Raw genomic sequence first — 16,334 nt, 5'->3', positions numbered from 1 at the left:
TTAAAAGAAAGTACATTTTCCTCTGAAAATGAAGTTCAAAATACTCAACAGTATTTTTTAAGTAATATCTTAAACCATCTTTGTGGTTGAACTAAAGGTCCAATAAATCCCTGCCCACTGCTTATTTAAAGGTGTCTTAGTGGGAAGTTGATATAGAATGACATCACTAATGGTAAGTGGCTAACTTCTGAGGGAGGAGTGTGAATAAAAGTGCTAGGCTTAAAGTGAGCACTCAAATATTTCATTGGTTATACAACACCTCCTTAAACTAGAAAGTGTGTTTAAGAAAAAAGTCTGTAGACAAGAGAACAGAAAAGCAGTTGTTGAAAGATTAAATAAAACATTTTAAAAAGATTTTTAAATTCTAAAAATGACAAATATTAGTTATCATATAACATCAAGTACTTAAAAAAACCCTTGAACTCTATTCTTTCTATTGTAGAAGCTCTTTATTGGTAAAAAGTCTAACAACCAGAGTTTACTGTAATATTCTCCATTCCCCCAGCTGGAAATAATGTTCCCCTCCTCTAAACTATCACAGCGTTTTGTTTATGGCAATTATTGCAAATAACTGTAAGTTAGGGAAGACTCACTGTATTATTTCTTCTTGAAAAAAAGCTACTTGTTTTATTTCTTCAAACAACTTGTTTTATTTCTTCAAGCTACCTAAAGGCAGGAATTGTGTCCTACTCATCAGTGCCTTGCACAGATATTCAGTAAATATCTGTGGAATGAATGACTGAAAATTTAAAGATGTTTTTGTTTGTCTACATTATGCAAACATTGAAAGACTATATTAATAATTATTCAGATTTTCCTTATTAGGCTGTACTACTAAGGAAAAAAACAGTGCTTTGTGAGTACTAAAATCGCTACACCTTCATACTCCTCACACCTATTCATATTCTAATTTCTTTACCTCTATTTATAAATTTTTAAAAACTTCCCAGCTATAAATCATTTATAATATCATGCATCAGTACAGTGTATCAGTTACTTCCTTCCTCAGTACCCTGTTCTGAAGTGCCATCCTTCCTGAAGATAAAAAGTGGTGAAATGCAATCATCTATGGAGTGGAAGTTGGTAAAACATAAATCAGGGAACTGTAGAGAAAATGAGTACTCTTAACTAAGATTATCTCAAATCACTACAGTTTTGAAAATCATAGAAATGTCTTCAAAAGTTGGTTCTAAACAAGCTGATTACTGTACTTTTCTTTAACCAATATTATGCACAGCTGGGATTGACCCCTAAATTTTTAACAGTATTGTAAAATGCTCATACAGACCAGAATAACATTTGAAATACAGCCAAAATGTTTGCAAGATATATTTATGTTTTTATTTGCACTTAGGCAAGAAAGAGTGCTATTTGAGTTTTTAAGATTAAAAAAAGAAAGTACATTGGAAAAGAAAGAAAAAAAAAGAACGTACATTGAAATAAAAGATAAAAGTGGATGATCAACTGTCAGCTAGCACTGGGAACCAGCATTAATTGCACAGTGAAAAAATGTTAATTATAGTAATTAAAACACTGTTTTAAGGCACTTTAATATACATTTCCCATTTGATCCTCTTAACTTCAGTCTCATAAAAACAGGACAGGAATTATTATCCCATTTTACAGTTGATAAAACTAAAGTTCAAAATTATGTAAAGTTGTAAGAAAAAGAAATTATGAATGACATTAGCAAATATGACAGCTGGGATCCCAGGGGGGTCAAATTCAGAGAACAAGCAGCATAAAAGCAGCTGTGGATAAAGTCACAATAACTGATATAGCAAATAAGCTAAATGCAACTTAGTTTAAGAAGATAATGCATCTTGGCACAGGCAAGTGAGTATTTAGATGCAATGAAATTCCTGGAACAAAGTTCATATTGGGGCTATATATCAGAATCACCTAGGTAGTTTTTTCAAAAAACATACATGTCCTGACCCCACCTGAGATCTGCTGAATAGAGATAGAAATCCATCTAAAGCCCAGACTTGTTTCTGAGAAAAACTTCCCAAGCAATTTGAACACACTCCTGATTAAGAACCATTGCCCTAAAACATAAAGAAGTGGAAACAACAACACACATATCTGGAGAAGCAACCCCAAAATTCATGCACAAGGATGAGCCGGGTGATGGACAGACTAGGTGGAGGAATTCTGACTACCTGTAACTCTCTCCCACTCTAAAAAGCTTGCCCAAACGCAAGCAAGAGAAAAAAAGCACTATTACAGAGATAGCCTTCAACTGCACTGATATTTAAAATAAATCTTTTACAAAATTAATATTTTAACTACCATCAGTAACACTTCTTACAAGACAGCATGCCAATGTGTGAACACCACAATTTTGAATAACTGACTAGAGACTGAATCTCATTCACTGAAGTACAGGATAACAGATTGCCTGAGACCCAAAGGAGCAAATGGAACTACCAATATATACTTTTCTAAATATCACCTCTACTCACTTTGGAGAAAAAGAAAAGACCTGTTCTTCTTTCCTCAAACCGAAATGAATTATGTTGATGACCTTCTTTACCTTAAGACACAGGTGAGTTTTTCCATTTCTTCCCAATTACAATAAAAATTTAGAGTTACCACTTCCTACACAGAATTGTATCCAATTAACAAAAGGGCAAGGAAAACTCAAGCCTATTCCCATAAAGACAGAAAAAGACTAACGCAGAAGGTGCAAAAGAAATCAAAGGAAGGATAAGTTATATCAATCAAATTAGCAAAAGAACACGTGGTTTATTTACTAAGCAATTTTTTATTTACTTTCTTCTTCAGAATGCTTACTATCATTTAAGTGGACAAAGGAGACTGCCTCCAAACATCACTGTCAACTTCTACTCCCCTAGTTTAAATATACACAAAACCACTTCAAATTATTTAAAAGTAAATGAGCGTGCTTACATATTCTTGAAAGATATGTTTTCTATCTAGCATCTGGTCTATTTTTATGAAACCTTAAGGTTTTGTAAAATTCTAGAATCATCAGGATACTTAAACAGTATTAAGTGCCAAGTGTTTCTAGGAGCTCCTGTTTCCTAGAGGTCTGAGTCCCAAAACAGCTCCAGTACAGAAGAAAACTAACATTTATGGGCATGCATTACCTCATTTGCTCCTATTAAGACTCTGCAGTAGTTATACCCATTTTCAAATCACAGAGTGGCAGAATTGGAATAAAAACCAACCCAGGTCCATCATGAACTAAAATCCAGGTTTATTCCAGTATATCAGGCTGACTCTCTCATCTGGGCTTTAAGAATCCAAGTAAGGGAATTTGCAGATGAGTATTTGGCTGATGTATGCACCACAAGGTAAATAAAATATGTAAAAAATTTTGGCAAAGAGATTTTACTGCTAGAGATTCCACTGCCATTGGGGTGCAGGGTGGAAGAATAACTCCTGAAAAAAAATTTTAACTTCCAGGGTGAAAAAAGTAGAGAAACTAAATTAAAAACAGATGGCAGGGCCAAATCATCTGTCTGGATTAAGACTGTCAGATTTAAAAATAAAAATTATAGGATGCCCATTTAAATATGAATTAAACAAATAATTTTTTACTATAAGTATATCCCATGCAATTATTTGGGTCATGTGCCTACAAACACAATCATTTGCAGAAAACACAGATGAAAGAAAGATGGAATGAAAGGAAATTCTGAGTCCCTCAAATTATATTTGAGAAAGATACTACACACACCCCAGATGTTCCCAATTATGACTCATCATGATTCCTCCCTAGTCATTTCACTTGCTCATTCCCTTCACTCTATGTCTATCATATATCATCTTAATTCTTTTATACTACTGTTATCTCTACATTTTCATGTGTTGCACTTCTGAAGCAGCCTTCATGTTTATGTGTTCAGTCTTCTATTAAAAAAATAAATCACTGTCTTTACGTATCAATTCCAGCTCCAGTTTTTCATTAAAGATTAAATTGTGTCGTGCTACATTGATTTTTCCCCCTTACTCAAGAGAAACAGTTCTCTTGCAATTTACACTACAAAGTTGGTAAGTAGTGCAATAACACAATTTCTTTGTGTACTTCCTATTATGTGATGTAGCAGAACTATACTAAAGAAAACTGTGAATATGCTATACATAAAATAGATAAGCAACAAGGATTTACTGTACAGCACAGGGAATTATACCCAGTATTTTGTAATAACCCATAATGGAATATAATCTGCAAAAAAACCCGAATCACTATGCTGTACATGTGAAACTAAACAATACTGTAAATCAATTATACTCCAATTTAAAAAATAATAATTTTTAAAACTGTAAATAAAAATAAATTACCTAAATTTTAAAACATATTTTACCAAAGACAGTACTATTTATTAGTAAACAGAGCTATGCACACACAGGAACATTTGCACTTTCTACTGGAACAATGAGAAGCTTTAAATTCAGACAAAAAAAGAGCTAATTTTTTTTTTTTTTTTTTTTTTTTGCGGTACATGGGTCTCTCACTGTTGTGGCCTCTCCCATTGCGGATCACAGGCTTCGGACGCGCAGGCTCAGCGGCCATGGCTCACGGGCCCAGCCGCTCCGCGGCATGTGGGATCTTCCCGGCCCGGGGCACGAACCCGTGTCCCTCCCCTGCATCGGCAGGCAGACTCTCAACCACTGCGCCACCAGGGAAACCCAAGAGCTAATTTTATTTACATTAAACAGGATAGAATCATAAATATACAAGAGTAATGACTGTCTATGCATACCTTGGATAGGACTGAGAACATTTTTCTTAATGTCTGTCCTCATTAATTGTGTCAAGAGACTGGAACCAAGGTGTAATTTTTTTTTTAAAAAAAGCAATAAAGACAGCTTAATAGAACTTGAGCTGTGAAATCCTAAATAATATAATTTAATTGAACAAAATTTAGAATCATACATAAAGTCCCAGTTATTCATGGTACTTATATAATTTTATTTATGAAATAATGATCTGTTACTTTCACGTTATACAGATCATATATTCAACTACAGACACCTATTTACATATTACATCCGGTGAGAAATGGTCTTAAATGCTTGGTAATCAATAAAAATACTTCTTGAGGTTTTATACAACTTTACTACAAACAGACTCTAAACTAGACAATGATAAACTAATTAAGCAAAAGTTTTTTTGTCGTTGTTGTTACTCTTTCGGTTAAATTACTGTTTCAAAACAGGATGGGAGTTTATAATTTTGTGAATCTTTTTGTCTAAGGTCTTTACTGAGTGATTAAGGAAACCCAGACTTTTCCTCAGCAGTTTTCAGACAACTGAATTACAACTTAAATAACTTGTTATATTTTAAACAGTCCCATTTTAATGCAACTCCAGAAAACAGGAAAAAAAAGAAAATTACCGTACAACTTTCCATTCCTTTAAATTTTTTCCCCTTCAATTTAGGAAATCAGTCCTCACAATAGGACAAAATACAGTGTCATTTAACAAGTTTAAACTGTATCACATTTTTAAATGATGTGGGTCTTAGAATACGCTATATAAATGGCTAATTCTTTTCTTTCTCTTTTGAAAGAATTAGGAGTATTACATTCATGCCATATATCAACAAAGTTTGGTTAAATTACCAGAAGGCTAATTTTTTTTTTCTTATAATGCTGGCCCTTCTTTAACTTTCATACAAAATCTTTCTGATAATCAATAAATTAACCAAGTGTTTCAAGTCACTTTGCACTTTTAATCTATAGACGGTTTGAATTTATGAATTTACAAGATTATCTGAAAGTTCAGGGTCACTTAAGTGGCTAAAGAGAAAGTTGAAATATGTTAAACTACATTTGTATTCTCACATGAAAACCACAGACAAACTGAAATCAAATGTCATGTGAACCACCCCAATTTCCTTCTCAGCCTACAGCACTAGCTATGGCTTTGTTCTGCTCAACCCTTTTTAAAAAAGTCCTTTATGCTTTCTACTTCCTCTTCTCTACTAGTCATCAGCCTTCTACTGAGGGTCACTGAACCAGGGAGTTGGGAGGATGCGGGTCAAGCATAAACAAGCCTCCGTCTGTAGCCTCCTAGCACAGGGTTAATCCACACTTTTAGGCCCCCCAGCCTCTGCTCACGCTGCTCCCTCTGCCGGGAAAGTGCCCCCATAAACCTTGCCAGATTTCTGTAAAGGTCCCACTCGAATGCAGTCTACCTGATTTACTTCCCTTAGATTACAGGCAGACCTAAACCATGGCTGGATGTGAGGCTCCCTCCCTCACCCTTTAAGCAGTTTCTTGGTAAACTGGTTTCCCCCAAAGCAAGAGATCCACGCATTTATTGACTAAAAATAAGTATTCACATAAGTGACAGAAAATTGTTTTCATTCTAACTCTTATTTTAAAGCACGGGAATTCTAAAAATCCTCTTTCCCCCTTCTTTCCAACAAAGGAAAACAAAACAAAACTCGACTTCTGTTCCATAAATTAGAAAGTACGCACTTTACAGTAAAAATGTTTCACTTTGTTGAAGCAACATTTCCACGTAAGACCTGTTAAAATACCACTGGTGATTTTTAAAGCCGCACCGCATTTTGTCCAACTGTCAGCACGACAGCGATCACCTCTTGGCAACTGATGAAATTAAACTAAAAAAAGATAGACCTCTCCTGAGGTCGGAAGGTTCCTCGTTCCTGTTCTAAAACGTAAAACCACCATTTCAATTTAAATCAATTTTTAAATACGGGAAATCTTCGTCCTCCTTTATTTAGATTCTTATTACTTCCCTAATCCAAAAACCAAGTCTTTGCAAACTCTAAGGCCCCGGCTATTATAATGGCATCAAATTACAGAGCGTGACTTTGATTTCCCACGCAAACCCTGAACCAGTTTACTTTTTAAAAAGGTTGACAGTTTGCCAGAGGCGATTTTAAAGGCAGAAGGAGTCACAACCAAAACTGAGCGCCCGAAACCCTGAGCTGCAAGACCCTCGGACGCGCTCCTCCCCCGCCCCCGCCGTCAGGGCCAGGCTCCCGCCCGGCCCTCGGTAGCCCGCGCCGAGAACACTCACCCGAGGCCATGGCTCAGCTCACCGCACCGCGCCGCCCCGCTCCGACCGTCCGGACCCGAGGCCGCTGCAGTCAATCAGCCCGTCAGTCAGTCAGGCGGCCAAGGGACCTCTGCCGGCGGGATCCCCAGTCCCCCTGACCACCCCCGGGCCTCCTCTTCCTCCTTCCCGCCCTCCTCTGGGTTTGCGGCTCACACCTTCCCACCCGCTTAATTCTCGCGCTCCGGTCAACCGGCGTTGCCCGTCCAGGCTGCAGGAGCCAGGAGGCGGAGCGCTGATACAGCTGAGGGTAGGTCTGCCCGAGAGGCGAACAGCCCGGCGGGAGGGGACTTCCCGCGTCTGACGTAAGCTCCTCACCGCCGCTTCCCCCGGGCTGGGGCGGGGGCGGAGCGTCTTGCGACCGGCGCGCGTGCGTCCGCCCTCAGCGGCCCGCGCCCCGCCCCGCCCGTGCCCCGCCCCCGCCCCCGCCCCCGCCCGCTCTCCCGGAGCCCCGGTGGGCTTGGGACCTGGTCGCGGAAGCGCGAGCGCGGGACCTTCGGGAGCGCAGGGAACGCTGGGAGCCGGGAGGCGATGGCCCCGAGCGTGCGAAAGCCGCCAGCTCCTGAGAAATCCCCCTCCTCCAGGGTGTTCTTGGGCGCGTGGCTTAAAGTTCAGGAGCGGGTGGGAGGGTGCGGTGACGTCTAGAGGGCCGGCCGCCCGCGAGCACTTGGGGGCGGGCCGGGCGGCGAAGTGGGGCCCGTCCTCCCAGGCAGGGCTAAGGACAGCTGGGGTTTTCGTTGGGTGGTTCCCCCTCTTCCTGATTTCGCACATGCAAATCCCCGCCCCCGCGCCTGCGGGCGTCCCGGAGCGCACTCGAGGGGAAGTGCGGAAGCTGCAGCGGCCTCTGCGCGCCTGTAATTAAGGTATTTGCATACGGGGACCCCAGCAGTCTGATCTTATCCCTTTGCATCATCTCAATTGTTCTGTTAACGTACTTTACAAACTAAAACTTTTTAAACTCGTGAGGTCCGCAGTGTGAGTTCGTTGCCTCATCACTCTGTGCTCAAGATTAATGACGTGGACACTGCCTTGGGGGTTGACAGAGTTACCCACGTGGAAAGGAGGACGAAAGTTTAGTATGCTAAAGGAATCTAAGTTAACTTTGTTTCCTTCATGTGTAAAGAACCTTCTATGTGTCAGTTTAGTACCTTATAATGTATTATTATCATTTTATAGATGAGGCAATCAGGGTTCAGAGAAGTTAAGTAACTTGTTCATACCTCAGAATGCTACTAAAAAAAACAAAACAAAACAGTTTAAACTCAGGGTTTTCTAACTCCAAAAGCTCCATGCTCTTTCCACTATCCTTTACCGCCTAAAATAAGTGTGGGGGGCAATGGGAAATATCAGCCATACAAGTGCCAAAACTGGAGGACCCAGTTGGGGAAATAATTAAAAATAAAGTCTCCTGACACGCCCAAAACATCCTCTCCACAAAATATAGAAAAGTAGAAAAGAATGAAATAGTTTTATTATAGAATAAGCATTAAACCATACTGTGATGCACTAAAGAGATTGCAAAGAGAAGAAATCTCACTCGTTTATATAATCAGACAGATGCAATCAATTACATACCTGTTGTCGTCCTCCCAAGGAAAAAAAATAGGAAGTTACATCTTGGAGCCAAAAGCCAAGGTTTAAACTCCCACAGAGACAGAGAGATGGGGCACCATCCTCCTTGATATTCACATTTCAAAGAGATAGCTCAAAGGCCCCCAAGAAAGATCTTAAGGGGGTACAAAACTGGCAAGAAGCTTGTTTAGCTTTTTAAAAGGTGTACATACATCTCAGAGAAATCATTTATAGCTTCTATTTTTCTAAAAGAATTGCTAAATGAAAAGAGAGAGGGTAATGTTCTTTGTTCTTTTTGACACCAGGCAGATTTTTAAATTTAATTATTTTAGACTTGTATTTACCCTTACAATCCCAAATGTGAGAACTATATGAATGAACTAAGCATAAATGTTTAAGAATCCAATAGGAGGATGAGAGACGAATAGGAATGGAAAATATTTTGCGTGTATTTGTTTATATTTCACCTCCAGAAATTGATTGGTTTTAGGGGCTTCTTTTTTTTTAAAGATGTTGGGGGTAGAAGCTTATTAATTTATTTATTTTTGCTGTTGGGTCTTCGTTTCTGTGCGGGGGCTATCTCCAGTTGTGGCAAGCAGGGGCCACTCTTCATCGCGGTGCGCGGGCCTCTCACTATCGCAGCCTCTCTTGTTGAGTAACACAGGCTCCAGACGCGCAGGCTCAGTAGTTGTGGCTCATGGGCCTCGTTGCTCCGCAGCATGCGGGATCCTCCCAGACCAGGGTTCGAACCCGCGTCCCCTGCATTAGCAGGCAGATTCTCAACCACTGCGCCACCAGGGAAGCCCATAGTTGCTTCTTAATAGGACACAATAATGTTTGCTTACTGAAGAGTTCTGGGCCAAACAGAATCTGTCCCAGTTGCAGGACCCCAAACTAGTCCTAAAACCACTCCAACTATGAAATCACAAGCTGGATCTTATGAGATTTAGTAACACTACAGAATTTTGAATTTATTTTATTTTTATTTTTCAAAGACTCACTTATTTAAACCTCCTCACTAATAGGATGGCATGTTTGTATTTATTTCCAGGGCTATTTGTCACATGAAGAAGCTGTAGATTTATATTATCTCACCTTTTTAAAGGCTTTTTTGGAAATCCTTTCACTATTTTAGAAACTTGCTGAACCCTTTTTTCAAAGATCCAGTCCACATCTGAAAAGTGAAAATATTTCACTTGTGCAGGATAAACTTAATTAGAAAAAAAGGAAGATTACAAGACAAGGTTATGGATGGACTAAAAACAACAACAAATGTGAGTAGTAGTTTTTATTTTTTATTTTTATTTTTTATTTATTTATTTATTTTTAAAGAAGATGTTGGGGGTAGGAGGTTTTTTTATTAATTAATTAATTTATTTTTGCTGTGTTGCGTCTTCGTTTCTGTGCGAGGGCTTTCTCTAATTGTGGCAAGCGGGGGCCACTCTTCATCGCGGTGCGCGGGCCTCTCACTATCGCGGCCTCTTGTTGCAGAGCACAGGCTCCAGACGCGCAGGCTCAGTAGTCGTGGCTCACGGGCCTAGTTGCTCCGCGGCATGTGGGATCCTTCCAGACCAGGGCTCGAACCCGTGTCCCCTGCATTAGCAGGCAGACTCTCAACCACTGCGCCACCAGGGAAGCCCGTAGTTGTTTTTTTTTTTTTTTTCAGACTTATGTGGGGGGAAAATAGTTTATTACTGTAAAGATGATTGGCAGCTAGTTGGTGGGGATTGTAATGTAACACATGGTATTATTCCTCAAGGGCTTACAGTTTTTGATACTATTTATTCAGTCCAACAAATATATATTCTGTGCCAGGTGCTCTTTAGATTGTGGCACGAGCACTAATAACAAGATAATCAACTTTTACTCAATTAAAAAAAAAAGACAAAAATCGCTGCCTTCGTGCAGCTGTCTCACATGAAAGACATCAAGCGTGTTAGCAAATAAGATCATCTAAAATACTATTATTAAACTATTTTGTTTCTTTATTGCTGTCAAGAAAATGAGGTAATGGGATAGAAGGTGACTGAGGGAGAGGGATACTCTGAGGAGGTGACATTTGAGCCGAGTCCTGAGGAATAAGAAAGAGACATCCAGAAAAAAAAAAAGAAAGAAAGAGACATCCACAGAAAGATTCAGGGAAAGAGCATTCCAGTGCGAGGAACACCAAGTACGAAGTCCTTGAGACAGGAGAGAGCTTATGTGAGGGACTGAAACACCACTGGGACCAAACCAAACTGAATGAGGTTGAAGAGATAAGCAGGGGCCAGATCATGTAGGGCTTTGTAGGCCATGGTAAGGAGGATGGATTTTATTCCAGGTGCACACAGGAACCTACTGGAGAGTTTTAAGCACGTGATTGATTTATGATTACATTTCGAGAAGTTTACTCTGGCTGATGTGTTAAACTGCTAGGGTCACTGTATGCTAACCAGGGGCAGGAGTGAAGGCAGAGTGGCAGAGAGGCTGTTGCAGTCGTCTAAGGGAGAAGTAAAAGTGGTTTGGACTTATGTTTTAGCAGAGGAGATGGTGAAAAGGGTCATATTCAGTAAGATTCAGGTGTCAGAGCCTGAAGGACTTGCTGATGGATTGGATGCAGATGGAAGGGGAAAAAAAGGAATCAGGGATAACCCACATTTTTGGTCTGAGCAACAAGGTAAAAAGGAAGGCTGGTGAGAGAAAGGTTTGAGAGGGAAAACCAGGAGTTGTGTTTTAGACTTGTTAAGTTACAGGTGCCTATTAGATATCTGAGTAGGTAGTTGAATATATAGAACTAAGCTAAGGGGAGAGGTCAAAGGTAGAAATAAAGATGTGTGAGTCAGCAGCATTTCATTTAAAAAAAAAAAAAAAGGGAACACAGAGGAAAAAAATTAAAAAGAACCCAAGAAGGCTGGTAGAAAAGAAGGAGCTGCCAGTGAAAGAAGAGGAAAACCAAGAGACTATTTCAAAAAGAATGGAAGTGGTCAACTGTGTTAAATGATGCTGAGAGACTGCAAAAGATGAGAATAAAGAAATGACCTTGGATTCGGCAAGATGAAGGTCATCAGTAACCTTGATGGGAGCCATGTCAGTGGAATGGTGGGAATGAAAGCTGAATTGGAGGAGGTTGAGAAGAGAATGATGGGAAGGATGAGTATATACAACTCTTTGAAGACTGTTAAAGGAAACAAATGGGGCAATAGGTGGAGGGGGATGTGGGGTTGTCTTAGGCTAAGGGCTGTCGCTACAACCTCCATCTCACCAGGTTAACACAAAGGTTATTTATCACTTGAGTCACAGTCCAGTGTGAGTTGAGTGGCTTTCTTCCAGAAGTTATCCAGGAACCTAGATGCCTTCTATCTTGTAGCACCAACATGGGGATTTGAAAGTCATCTTGGAAAAGGAAAGAGGGTAGAGAATCATGAATGGGAGATTTTTATGTGCCAGACCTGAAAGTGGAATACATTCCTCTGGTCACAGTCTGTTTTCCATATGGTCTCCACAAGGGGGGCTGAGAAATATAATTTGAGAAATGGAATTTAAATATGTGCCATGGAAGTAGAGAAGAAATTGGATATGAGTAATCACTAGCAGTCTCTGGTACTACAGTTTTGTTTTGTTTATAGAGGGTCAGATTAAGGCATGTTTGTAAAAGATAAGACTGACTCACTAGTGAAGGAGAAATAGGTGATGATTGAGAGGAAGGAAGTAATGAGTAAGGGAGAAAGAATGAAATCTAAAGCACAGGTTATAGGATTGGCCATAGATTGGAATGGGGACACTTCCTCTGTGGTAACAAGGAGGAAAGTAGAACCTAGTAGACCTGATGGTATAGAGATGAAGTAGTCAGTCAAATTGCATTTTTTTTTTTAGTGAAATATGAGGTATGAGGTTATGTTCAGCTGAGAGTGGAGGGCAACAAGCAAGAGGAGAAGCTGAAAATGCAGTCTGTGAGAGTGGAACATTAGGTGTGTCTGCCTGTACTGAATGATCATTTGAAATTTGTGGTCATAAATATAATGTCAGACCAGTACACAGTAGTTCTTGTATGGTTTTTAACCCAGGGGATATCAATGGGTTTATTTTTGAAAAAGAAGACAAAGAACTAGGAAAATTTAAGTCTGAATGGGAATATGAGGGAGGGATGTTAAGTACTTCTCAGCTCACACACACTCCCTGGGTGATGTCACCCATTCCCATTATTTTACCTATGGTCCCAGGACCATATATCCAGCCTGGATCTTTGCATGGGTTTCAGACTTGTATATCCAGTTGTCTATTAGGAGACTCATAGACACCCCAGACTCAATCAACACAGCATCTCCTCTTCCAAGTTTACTCTTATTCCCATATTCCTTGTACCACCATCTACCCAGACACAAGTTAGAAAGTTGGGAGCCATCTTTGACTCTCTCTCTAATAATCCCCTACCTAACCCACAATGTCTAATCATCAAGTCCTGCTGATTTTACCAGTATGAATCCATTGCTTCTCCATCTTAACTGCCATTGTCCTTGTTCAGATCTTCATCATATCTCACCTGAACTACTGGAATGGACTTCTAACTATTATGCCTGTCTATACTTTTGTCCCATTTGAAAGCCACTCAATCGTATTCCAACCCATTGCCACTTGAATCCTCTGGACAAATGCACATCAGACCATACCACTCTTGTGCTTTAAGGCCACCCATTAGCCTTAGATCCAAACTTGGACATGGCTGACAAGTTCCCCCATAATCTGGCCTCTGTCCATTTCTTTAGCTTCATCTTCTGCACTCCACACCTTGCACTTCACGCCTCACTGAACTGCTTCATAGCTTCTCATATTCCATGAGCCATGCCGTTTCTTGTCTTTCTGCCCTGTTCATTCTTTCCTTTCTGCCTAGAATGCTCCTTCCCACAGACATGCCATGTTTGTGGTTTGAAAGACTCAATATTGTTTAAATGTCAGTTCTCTCCAAATTAATCTATAGATTTAATGGATTCCAATCAAAAACCCAGCATATGTGGTGTTATGAATTCTGATTTCTGCAATTAAAATCCTTCTGTGGAAGGTGTGATCATTTAAAAATACAAATGTATCTTGTCATTCTGTAGCCTTTCCTATTACCCAACATTTAGTGAACACAGTAAACAGCCAAGCATTCTATTTATTAGAGGCTAGTGATAAGGGCAGGTGATTCAAAGATGAATCACATAATCTCTCAAGGAGTTTCTAGCCTAATAGTATTGTATTATTAGACAGTTTGAAGCATGTAATCCCAGGCAATCAGATTGAGGCACAATGCCATCGCTTCAGGAGTTAATAGACTCCGTATCTGGCTTCTCTTTTTGGTCTAACAAAGTCTTTTTCTGGTATATGTGGTGATCCTTAGTCTCTTAAAATCATTACGTTGCATGACAAGATTCTTGGATCTGGAGAGACTGAGTATAGGGCCATATAAGAAAAATGCATTCATTTGATATATTTAGGGGTGTAAAGTCAGGTAGGAATTTTTACTTAGAAAAAAATGTAAGGCAGATTCCTAATTTGTCATAAAATGGATCCCTTCTTCGCCTAGAGTTTTGGAAAGCTGTGATTTTAGGCAGCATGGACCAATAGGATTTTCTTGCTCCTTTGAGCACAAGTTTTGTAGCTTTTGTTATTTTGTCAGAACATTCTTCGGCCTGTGTGTAGTAGAGAAGTTCCCAAATTTTGGTGAGAACAAATCTTCCTGATAAAATTGAGATCTGTACCTTTAAGAAGAAATTTGATTATTTATGCTTGGTTCTGTGTCTCTCCCCTTTTCTGTCACTCTTCATTCCATCCATTGATAAAGCTAAATATATAGAAACAAACGTTGACAGCCACACAAATACTTAGGTTAAGTGCTTTTAAACCAATGGTACAGCATGAAAGAAACTTCTTGGCAATTTTCTGTTGTAGAGAATTAATTAGAACTGACCTGTGGGGGATTTATATCCAACCACCTTTCAGAACCCCTTTTCCTCCTCTTGCCCACACTCCTAGCACAAAGTGCAGAACACGGTAGATTCTTAATTAATGTCTGTTGAATGTTGCATTCTGCATCTTCCTGAAATAACAGAACTGTCAATAGTTATTTAACAGTAAAATGTTTAAAAAACTTATTTGGAAATTCAGATGTAAGAGATTAATGCACCAAAAGCAAATCTCATCTCTTAATTGCTTAAAATTGATTATTTAAAATCTTCTTTAGTTGAAACTCTTCTGAAGGCTGGAATTTTTAAATTATACCCTTTGTTCAGACCAGCCTCTGAACAAATTAAGGCAATTAAGATAGCGTTAAATTTTTGATGAAAAGTTGGCATTTTCTGTATATTAAGATTAGATATTAGCTACTGAAGTTTCTGTGGGTAAGACTTAACTAAAGCTTCCAACATTAATAATACAAAACTGTTATGAATTTGCAATAAAATTTTCTTGGACATTTTTTTCATTGAGGTGAAAAAGTCCATGTAGCCATGCCTCAAAGCCAGTTTACTCACCTAGTACTTCCTTAATAATCCATTGGTAGTTAGCTGTGACGCAGTTTAACATTTAAGTTTAATTTTTTTTTTACTGGTTTTCTGATTTATAAATACTGATTTCTTGGAAAATTTGAAAATTTCCAAAAAGTAAAAAATTCAGTATCTTGTTTTCCCACTATACACAGATAACTACAGTTAAATGTTTGGTGCATTTTCTTCCAGTCTTTTTTTTCAATGTATAAATATTAAAATTATTTCATAGTTGAGATCATGCTGCATATATGGTACTGTATCTTGCTTTTTTCATTTTAACGTCGTGAGCATTTTCCCCATGGCATTAAAACTGTCTTTGAAAAATTGAAAAAAAAACAAAAACAAAAACAGCATATTTTTTCTTGGAATTGACAAGGTAATTTTTAAATATATCTAGGAATACCAAAGTCCTAGAATAGCCAAGCCAATATTGAAAAATAAAGATGGAGAATGTACCTTACCAGATAGACAAATTTATTATAAAACTACAGAAATTAAGATAGTATGATACTGGCATAATTTTAGACAAATAGAACAATGGGCTGGATTAGAAAATCCAGAAGTAGACCCATACATATACAGTCACTTGTTACAACAGTCTCCACTGCAGTTCTGTGGGGGAAAAGGAGGTCTTTTCATTAACTGGTGCTGGGACAAATTTGTCATCTATATGGAAAATAATGAAACCTGACCCCAAACTTATACCATACCTAAAATATTACTTTAAATGGATCATAGACCTCCATGTGAAAAGTAAAATAATTAACCTTCTAGAAGAAAACATAAGAGAATACCTTCATAACCTTGGGATAAGCAAAGACTTGTTGAACATTACACAAAAAGTGCTAACTAGCAAAGAAAAGATAGATAGATTGGACTTAATTAAAATTAACTAAAAAATGCCACTAAGGGGCTTCCCTGGTGGCGCAGTGTTTGAGAGTCCACCTGCCGATGCAGGGGACATGGGTTTGTGCCCCAGTCTGGGAAGATCCCACATGCCGCAGAGCGGCTGGGCCCGTGAGCCATGGCCACTGAGCCTGTGCGTCTGGAGCCTGTGCTCCGCAACGGGAGAGGCCACAACAGTGAGAGGCCCATGTACTGCACAAAAAAAAAAAAAAAAAAGCCACTAAGATAATGAAAAGGCAAGCCACATACTGGGAGAAGAAACTTGCAATACATACATCTGATAAAGAACTCTAT

General features: G+C 39.1%; 1 protein-coding gene and 1 long non-coding RNA gene across 7 annotated transcripts in view; one reads left to right on the top strand and one right to left on the bottom strand.

The window, feature by feature from the left end:
• The window catches only part of REL (REL proto-oncogene, NF-kB subunit), a 48,139-nt gene extending 40,776 nt beyond the window's left edge, over positions 1-7,363 (bottom strand). For all 5 annotated transcript variants that reach the window (XM_060117950.1, XM_060117952.1, XM_060117949.1 and 2 more), the window contains exon 1: positions 7,024-7,363. In XM_060117950.1, coding sequence (XP_059973933.1) covers positions 7,024-7,033 — 10 coding nt within the window. In that variant the 5' untranslated portion in view covers positions 7,034-7,363. The remainder of the gene's footprint in view (positions 1-7,023) is intronic.
• A 473-nt stretch (positions 7,364-7,836) lies between these two features.
• Positions 7,837-16,334, top strand: part of LOC132501525 (uncharacterized) — a 123,361-nt gene continuing 114,863 nt past the window's right edge. For both annotated transcript variants that reach the window (XR_009534259.1, XR_009534258.1), the window contains exons 1-2: positions 7,837-7,922; positions 9,683-9,905. This is a non-coding gene — a long non-coding RNA (uncharacterized LOC132501525). The remainder of the gene's footprint in view (positions 7,923-9,682; positions 9,906-16,334) is intronic.

Source organism: Mesoplodon densirostris, chromosome 14, assembly GCF_025265405.1.
Source record: "Mesoplodon densirostris isolate mMesDen1 chromosome 14, mMesDen1 primary haplotype, whole genome shotgun sequence".
Lineage (NCBI taxonomy): Eukaryota > Metazoa > Chordata > Mammalia > Artiodactyla > Ziphiidae > Mesoplodon > Mesoplodon densirostris.
The sequence above is the reverse complement of the archived record's forward strand: the minus strand, read 5'-3'. Positions and strand labels throughout refer to the sequence as shown.